Consider the following 9590-nt stretch of genomic DNA (forward strand, 5'->3'; position numbering starts at 1 on the left):
AAAAAAAAAAAAAAAAAAAAAAAAAAAAAAGAAAAAAGAATACATATGCAGTGTATTTGTGCACAGCTCCACTGACTACAGAGAAATTCACTGACTGCATTCTGAGAAGCCTAGATCTGTGTTGCCAAAATTGATAAATGGCATTTTCCAGTATAAGTAAGTGCATGAAAAGAAAGCAGTCATTTTGGTTTTTAGTGAGCTCATCCAGCTACATAGGGACACTAGGTATGGGCGACAGAGCAGTGCATCAGTTTGACATTAAGATATGCAAGAATTTGTAGAAGAGTCTAAGTTTAAGCAGCTACAAATAAATGCTGAAAAGGTAGAGCTTACCTTTCAAATGCTTTGCTTGCCTGTATCTGTACCAAAAATATAATGGGATTTCAAGCATCAGGTTTGGCATTTGTAGTCTACACTAAACTAACCAAAGTTGAAAGGATGACTGTCTACTATTAAACTTCATCCTACAGAATTAAGTAGAGCATGGCTTCTAACTAGACAGCAGCATGGGAAAGAATTATGCCAGTACTTACTATTTATAGCTCATGGCAACATCCACAAAGTACTTTCTTCTCTGTCGATAAACATTGTCTTTAAATCCCTTAAGCAAGGAAGAAAAGAGTCATTTACAATAAGGACAGAACATTAGCTGTGGGAATTATAAAATAATTCATTAAAGTGTTTATTTAGTACCTAATTATATTGTATTTTGATTAACACTGTCTACTGGACTGCACACGAAAATAAAGATTTCTTGGCTTTTTTTCCCCACCAAAGTCCCACAGGAGTTTTTTTAAGACAGGGTTGTGCATAGGTACTGTCATTCAGCCAAGATGTTGAAAAAGGGAAACTTAATTTTGTCTCACTCATATATTCCTTAATTTGAATGGAGATCTAGATTAAGGTGCAAAGCAGAGTAACTGACCTATCCTTAATATTTCTTTCTTTGCTGGAAGTTTCAAGTGCCCAGAATTCATACACAACTCATTTTAGAGATGCTACTTCAGCAGTTTCCATCTTAACCATCTTAGAGACTAAGCCATCAGCCTCAAGCAGGAGATATGAGTATTTGTACAATCCAAGTTAGGGAGGAAGGCTCACGGGCTACAGCAGACTCATACCTTTCCCATATTAACTGCAAAAGAGCTGTATAAAACGTACACATCAGCCAGTTACAGCCTTTTGAGATACTGAAAACTAAAGCAAGATCTCTTCTACACCTAAAAAAGATGTAGACTTTTCAGGTTTTGGATGGCAAGAGCTAATCTATTTTCAAGGTATCACTGCCAACCTCTTGAATATGAAAAAGGATAAAAAGTTACCTAAGTTCTGCAGTCAGTAGCCCAGAAAGTGCATTAAGTTTCCACAAGTCAGAGCTGAAAAGTAAAACACATTTTCTCCCTAATGCTCACATACACAAACACAAATCACTGAAGGGATAACACTGGTGATCTGAAATATTTGTAGGAGCTTCCTGAAAACTCAGAAGGCATTTTACTACTCTATAACCAAAGCTGCTCTGCTGCAGCAGGGCAAGAGAGGATGTCAAAGGACTGCAGAAAAACTTCAAGCCTCCACTCCTACACAGAAAAGTTTTCTGACTGACAAAAAGTTGCTGTAATCTAGGGGAGTCTCCTTGTCTGCTTAATATCTTTTTGACAAAAACACTGAGTTACTCAGCTGCAGACTGTTCAAGAGCCAAAAGGGAATGAAAGACAGCACAGGGGATTAAAAACCCTGTCATGTGTGATGAAACTGAGACTGAAACCAATAGTCTATATGGAGTGGGTTAGGGCTATGCTGCTGAAGAGGTGCTGTGCTGGTTCTGTGATTCTGTAATAGGGTAATTCTCTTTGGTCTTCAGCACATACACGCCACTACTAAGGAACAGGAAAGGCATCAGAAGTGGCCTTTGAAGGGCCAATCACAGATTTTACAGGTTTTTTTCCCCCATCTCTAATGCTTTCCCCAACCTAGCATGCTACATAGGCTAACAAATGGTGTGTAAATTATGTTTAGAAGAACTCCCCCAAGTGTAAAATATATATTCATATAATGCAAATGTCTTTTTTCATTGTCTGTAAAACCAAAGGCAGATTTTCAGCAGAGCACTCAACTATTTAATGAAGGCAGCAGCTCAGAACATAAAACAGTATCAAATGGCTCGTCACAGTAATGGACTCAAGGCTAGAATGAGCAGCCACTGAGGCCTCTGTTTGAACTAAATTACTGTTCATGGTTGAAGGTAATCAAAAGATTTTTCCATTCAACGAAAACGTGAGGCAAATCCTAGTTTGTCATCAAGAAGTACGTGGCAGAAACCAGGATCCAGAGATGCACTTCCCAGCCATGGGCCCACAGTGTGGGAAGGACCCATGCATGGTAGAGATGGCTGCAAACCAAGTGAGGTGATGATGCTTATCAGGACTGATATGTGGGCAGGTGACACCAGGAACCATGGAGGTGGGGCTGCCAGGGGGTGTTGTGATGTCCATTTGGTTGTGCGTGCAGGAATGAGGGTCTGTGCCTGAGCCCCCACAGCAGCCTGGCAGCTGTAGGAGCTGTGGAGCAGACAGGACAGAAGGCAGCAATCTGAGTGTTGTTTCTGCACTGACATGGAGCCCCAAGCCAGGGACATCAGGAGTACCTGCCTCTCCTCAGCCAAGGCAGTCACCATGGAGGGGTCTGCACAGGCGCTGCAGTACCATGGTATAGCACAGATGTATCACTAAAAAGTCCCCTACACTGAACTGGTCTTACTGCAGTCACTTAAAGCCTCTTCAGGACCATTTTTCACCATCTTGGACAATACCAACAAAAACAGATGTGACAAAAAACCAAAGGAGACTCTTGCTTACAGCTACAGTTTAATCTGATTATTACAACACAGTCTTACTGTCAGATATCTTAGTTCATTTGCTTATTTCCTTTCAGCTGGAAATTTCCTACAATACCATCTTAATCTGGCCTATTTTATTTTGGAACATGAATGAATACAACTAGTTACCACCAGTAACTTTCAGCCAAGCGGTCCAAATTTAGAAACTTGGATTTATATCAAGTGTAAATGCTGCAAGGCAAATGTTTGCAGTTATCTGCCATCTAAAGACTCAGAGGCATTTATGGACATCAGCCAAAAGAAATAAAAACAATAACAGATCTATCATTTTGCCTTTTGTGTTCAGCATTTGGCACTACTGCAGATAGAGCTCGTGTGAAATGCAGACTTGCCTCCTGTCACCAAAGTCAGGAACCCATGTGAGACACCTTACTACCTGCTGCATTAATGCAGAAACAGGAACAGGCTGCTGTGATTCATTTTGTAACTATTTCTTGAGTGCCCAAGAAGTCTTCCTTCATAATTCTTTCTTCTCTGACATCTACATTAGTATAAATTCTTAACCAAGAGCTACCTGTGGCAGAACCAAAAGTCACATTGATCTGAACTCCTCAGAATTTGAAACCTTCCTATCAATTAGTTAATTAAAATAAATAAATAAATGGAAGCAGTACAAAAGGGGACATAGCTGTTACAGAATAAGTAAGTGTTCAGGAGGATCTCCTTTTTGGATGTCCTACTAGAGGAAAGGGAAATTAATTCCCTGAAAGTACTGAAGAGAACTAAATTCCCACTTTCTGAAAAGCACATGCTAAAAAAAAAAAATAAAAAATAAATAAAAAAAAATAGTCAGAATCAGCAGACTTTTTATTTGACTGACAAATAACCTGAACAAATTATCTACAAGACAATTTTATGTTACACTTACAGGGTGATCTGCATCCAGCTCAGATCCATACATCAAAACTCTCTGTGAGCATTTGTCTAATTCAGATATCTTTCTGGGGAACCAAGGGACACAGTCAAGATCTGTAGAAGACAGAATGTGAGCTGAATGTACTGGAGTGTAAGACTGTAGAGATACCTGTGAAAAATATTTGTCAGTGTCTAAACCAAGTGATACAAAAGCAGCCTTGCCTTCTTCATCAGTCCAGATGTTTTCTGGTGGATCGAGAGTTACAATATTAGTTTGAAACTTGAGCAACTGGATTAGTTCATTAAATTCTTTCTTACTGCATTCACAGTCCACAAAAATTTCCACCTCTGAGTTCCTTCTCTTTGATTTTCGTGATTCAATATGAACCATACTCACATGTTTCTCCTGTGGAAAGATGAAGTAATGGATTAAATACTGACATACCAGCTAGAAGAGCAATATTCATGGCATTTTCCTTAGGAAAGTTTTTTCCAGTTACTAAAACTGTTTCCATTGAAAGTATTCACTCTGTATTTACACAGTTAGTTAGTGATGCTTAATAAAGACTGAAAACAAGAAAATCTGTATACTTAAAGTACTAACAAAACTATCTCATGAAGAAAGTCAATAAATAATTTTGTTTTAGCAAATAATTTTGTTTTATCAACCAAGACAATCTCTATCAGAAGACAATATTATAATTTAATATTTTAACTTTAAAAAAAAAATAGAACACAATTTTATACTTACCTTTGCTATAAATAATAAACTCTAATGCAATTTTATTAGGCCATACACATCTTTAAAATGATGCTATAAAACATGTTCAACTTCAGTATCTCTTACAGACTCGTAAGGAAGAAAAGGGTAACTATATATCAGTCCTCATCTATCTCTCTTGCAGTAATTATCAATAACCTGAAGTGTTAACAGTAATAAAATTAAAATCTAATTCAAATTTTTTTCATTGCGATGTCCCCATCAAAACTTAACAATGCAACAACCACCAGTGTGTACATAATTATAGCATGAAAACTTTCCTCTGGGATATCTCTCCCACCATGACTGCTGCTCTGCCAAGGGTGCCATACAGCAATGGACAACCCCACTGTGCTGTGACTGACCTGATCCAGTGTTGCAATAGCCTTGCTTCAAAGCAGCAGGTTGGACTAGATGAAGCTTTCAACCAATACTTCTATTGACTCTGAATTTTCCTTTTTTTCCCTTTTATTTTTTTGGCCAGACAGACACTGTTACTTTTCATAACTACCTTTTCTCTTACTCACTGAAGTCAAAAAAACTTTTTGTACTTCCAAATAGGGAGAACTCCGTGTTTGTAATTCCTGCCTGCTGCCTTGTGCGGAGAAGTCCATTTCAGATCAAGGTCCTCTCTGGTACAGCCAACCAGCAGTCTCTGCTTTTACACCTCTGGATATACACACATAATTCTTTCACAGGCCTGCTCCACAAGGGAGGTACATGGTGTGTTTCCTTAGCTAACCCATCCACATAACAAATTCACCCAGATCTAACCTAGGTTGGGTAGAGAGCAAATGCCTGTGCTCCTCCTCACTCAAATCATGAAGCTACTATGTGAATGGGGGCAGTATCTCTGCAACATCTTTCAGACATGTTTTAAGAGACCAGAATGAGTTTTATGCCTATTCCCAAGAAGGGAGAGTTGATGTGTGAATCCAGGATTTCAGGTATGAACCCATACAAGCATTTAAGCCAGATCTGCAGTTAGATGCTTAGCCCTTGGAAAGAAGCTGCATTGAAAACATTACTCCTTCTGTAACTCCTATCAGTTCACTCAGGCTTCTCCACTTTCTGTCAAACACCCTGATTCCTGGGAGACTCCCTCCCGTGGGTTTTAAGTCACCTCTTTTCTTTGGCTGAGTACATCAGCCATACATACAATCCACTCCCAGAGCCTGCACTTGTGAGTTAGGGTTGGTGCTACTCACTTTCACCCTCTGTTGATTTGGCCTTAGAGGTAGGCTCCAAGCCACCTCCTAACACTCCCTTCACTGCACTGCACAGACTCAGCAACCTAAGACTTCCACCATACTGCTTTGCTCGAACTATCTTCAGACATACCTCCAAGGCCTCTTCAATTTATTAATAAGGCAAGCAGACTACGTGTAGTACCACCAGTCTGACCAAAAACCACCAATTGCACAGGGAACTAAATGGGAACCAATACTTCACAACTTAGGTTCTGGTTAGACACATTGAATCCTGACCCTGAAAGCACTTAGAGGTGAATTTAAATTTATAACCAAACATTGTCCTCCAGTAAGGCTGCCACCACCATCTGACTTGTACGTAATTTAGAAACTGCCCTCTGCAAGTGTCTCCTTTCACTGTGGCCAGGACCAACAACTTCAGATCTCATTTACAGTGTTGAGAGTTGCCCATCAGAAATCTAAAGTGAATAGTGTGAACAGCAGCTGTTAAACTTTATTCCAGAAAGCCCTCCACAAGCCCAAAAATATTTTGTTAAATGGTTCAGAAGATTCTAAGTAACTTTTACTCAATTCTGAAGAGTATAACTGCACTCCTTTCCTTCTGCCACGCTCCATTAGATTTATACCAACAGAGACTGACCTCAGCAGCCTTGCTCAGTCCAGTCAGCATAATGATTTTAAGTCTTACCTGGAAGAGCCTGAGAGCCTTCACCAATCCACCAACTTCATTCTTCAAGGAAAACACCACAGCTGTCTTTCCACCTTCAGAAACAGACTCACCTTTCCCATTTCCCTTATTCCCTTTCTTTTCCTCATTCTTCCCAGAACTTGATCTGTTCAGCTACAAATGGATAAAGAACAGCATCATTTCAGGTGCAAATAGGCAGTTCCCCAAAGGAAGTCTTTTTTTAGGCAAAGAGAATGTTTTGTTAGAAAACAGCTGAATGCAACTCATCCAGACTTAATTTAAAAGGTAACACATTTACTTGAAACCACTATCACAGGTCAAAAGCTGCTGTTAGAGATGATTGAGCAAGATGCAAATTCATAAAAACAAGCATAAGGAAAAGTATATGAATGGTTGGGATACAAACACAATTACATTTTTAGGGCAATACTATCACTAGTAGTGAGTAGTACTGAGATGGTCTGAATCACTGCAAAATTGCAGTGATGCTGTACTCCCCTGTACTAGTTGATTTATGATCATTCACACTGGTCTGTATTCTTGTATTACCCATTAAATTGAAAAACATAAAGTTTATGTTCTCTGTTGTACCACAGTTAATGTTGCGATATAATGTAATTTTTCCTGAGAAATCAAAAACTCTGTTGATTATACAAACGAGGACAGAAATACAAGCTTAGACTGTGCCTCCCCTAGGAGGTGAGCTGGCTGAGGAACTGAAATACAGAAAAAATCAGAGCACAGAGAAAATCACACCATCTTCAGTCACTCCTACATTCTTTTCACAATTTGGTGGTCCAAGACTGTTCTAAGCTCAATTTCAGCCAGCATTTTCCAGAAAACATAATTTTGTCAGCTTAAATCTAGTTGAGATGCCAACAATACAGTTTTTATAGACAATTTTTATGATTGACCATGATTTTCAAACATTAGCCTGCATCTTCCAGTGTAGAGATTGTGACTCCTGCAGAAATTAAATCTCCAGTGAGCTACTAGCTGCTTTTTCTAAAACAGTATCATCCATAATACAGTCACCAAAAGAAAAAAAAGGTAAAGATAGAAATGAAGAATCATATACAACCATTCCACATGGATTAATTTCTTCCTTTGGCAAACTGTAAAGCAGCATGAAATAATCTGAGAATACATTAAGCTTTTAAACAGGTCTCGCAATGCTTGATGACAGCCAAGTTAAATCTGTATTCTTATTTTTTCCTTTCAGGTAGGTTATCCCGTTTGCACAATGTCTATGGGCCTGTGCCAATGGACTTCAATATACCTCCCTGTGCTTATTTTACAAGATTTTGTCAAGTGTTCTGTGACCCAGTAGAAAATCAGTAAACTTCAGCTTGATTCCTTTTCAAACTGGATTACACAAAAGTATTTTCTTAAAAACGGAGACCATTGACAGTGATATTTGCATCACATGGTTTATGTCACATTGGTTTACTTTTGTACCTGACCCTAGTCCATTCTGAAATACCTTCCTCCATTGAATAAAGAGCCTGCAGCTCCCAAGTCAGCTCCCACTGGATCTGCTGAGCTTCATGGTTTTTTAAGGTACAAGAATGCACTGAATTAAAGAGGTCTTGATAAAATGAATCATCTTGCCAGAAGCCACTTTTTAAAACAGCACAGGTTAAACTAGCCACCCTTAAACTACTTACTGGCCAGCCTAAAAAGTCTCCGTGGTCTTTTCTCGTAATTGATTAGACTACACAGAAATAATCTGAACAAGCAATTATGTTTGTGGAACGATAGATGAAGAGTTTCAAACATGCTTATTTTTTAGTAATTGAGCTTATAGGAATCTGCTCTGTAGGAGTTTTGCTCAGGGATCATTTAGGCGCAGGCCACTTTTGTTTGCACTTTAATAATATTTGGGATTTTGCTGAGCCCTTTTCACAGAAATCGAGTACACAGCCTCCACACGAAGTGGCAAAGAGGGTGCTTTCATAGCATCTGTGATTTTTCACTGTGTGCAGCTTTCTGGAACCTGTGTACCAAGGATCATGCACTCAACTGAGCGTCTGGGAATTTTCTTAGCACCAGCTCCTCAGGGAAACGAGACCACTCCAAGACTCTCATAGGTTCCCTAATATTCTCAAGTGAGCATTACCTGAAGTGATGGCTAAAAGCCTCTTGCAAGCATTTGAAAACTATGTTAGTTGTTATAAATCCAGTAGAAGAGGCCGTGGCATTGAAAGAACTCAAATTTTATCAGCCATCCTCATTAGTACACTTCATAATTAAATAATGACCAGCAGATCAACTTTCCTAATGAAAATTAATTATCTGGAGCAAGCACAAATAATCGGGAAAAAGGTGGTCTATAACAGAACTCAGTGAAAAAAGTAATTCAGATATAAAGACAGTAAAACAAAATCATCCTGTTAAACTCACTAATTCCAACAGAAGCAAAGCATGTACAAATGGGGATATTTCACATTTTACTATAAAGACTACAGGCCAGTTCACAACTGGAACAGACTGGTGCATTCTCTGGGCTCTACTCAAGTGGTCTGAATCCTCATGTGTAGCAAAATTTTACAGGAGGTAAAGTCTTCATAATCCTACATTTCACGTCTCCAGAGCGGATTACATGATTAGTACCTATTCACACTCCTTATCCTTATTAGCGTGCACCTATTCGGACCCATTTACCTGTAAGCATACAGGAGTTTATCCCATGCTTGAACCCCCCCAGCACCTGTGGCACCTGTGCCATCGCCTTACAGGGACCTGCTTCTGCCTCCCGGCAGAACAGGGACACGGCACATCCCCCGCACGATGCTGCCGCCCGGTTTCACGTCCCCGCCGGTCAGCAGCAGCTGGGGAAACCCGCTGCCGGCTGCCTAGCGGGGCAGCGCCCCGGGCACCAGGGCGGCGACAGGTGCTTCCCGCCGTCCAAAGAGCTTTCCGCGCCGGGCCTGGGCAGGGCAGAGCCTGCGGACACGGCACCAGCGCGCAGGGCCGGCAGGACCCCGCACCGGCTTTCCAAACTCAAGCAGGTTGTTAAAAACACCTGAGCTGCACCCCGGCGCTTCGCTGTCATTCCGGCAGCGACGCAGCTCGCGTCAGTTTCACTCTAAGGAAACTTTCGGCGCTGCCAGAACGCGCTGTCACGGCCGCGTTCGGAGCGGGGAGCGATGGGGCTGCAGGGGAAGCCTCCCCGCC

General features: G+C 40.5%; 1 protein-coding gene across 1 annotated transcript in view; it reads right to left on the reverse strand.

Moving 5' to 3' along the window:
* Positions 1-9141, reverse strand: part of TPH2 (tryptophan hydroxylase 2) — a 47139-nt gene extending 37998 nt beyond the window's left edge. Inside the window, exons 1-5 of the mRNA XM_010003079.1 lie at positions 9124-9141; positions 6414-6566; positions 3977-4160; positions 3768-3868; positions 534-601 (exon numbers count right to left, since the gene is read on the reverse strand). Coding sequence (XP_010001381.1) covers positions 534-601; positions 3768-3868; positions 3977-4160; positions 6414-6566; positions 9124-9141 — 524 coding nt within the window. The remainder of the gene's footprint in view (positions 1-533; positions 602-3767; positions 3869-3976; positions 4161-6413; positions 6567-9123) is intronic.
* Between the last annotated feature and the right edge of the window lie 449 nt (positions 9142-9590).

This window comes from Chaetura pelagica, unplaced genomic scaffold (assembly GCF_000747805.2).
Source record: "Chaetura pelagica isolate M959 unplaced genomic scaffold, ChaPel_1.0 scaffold288, whole genome shotgun sequence".
In the NCBI taxonomy this organism is placed as follows: Eukaryota; Metazoa; Chordata; class Aves; order Apodiformes; family Apodidae; genus Chaetura; species Chaetura pelagica.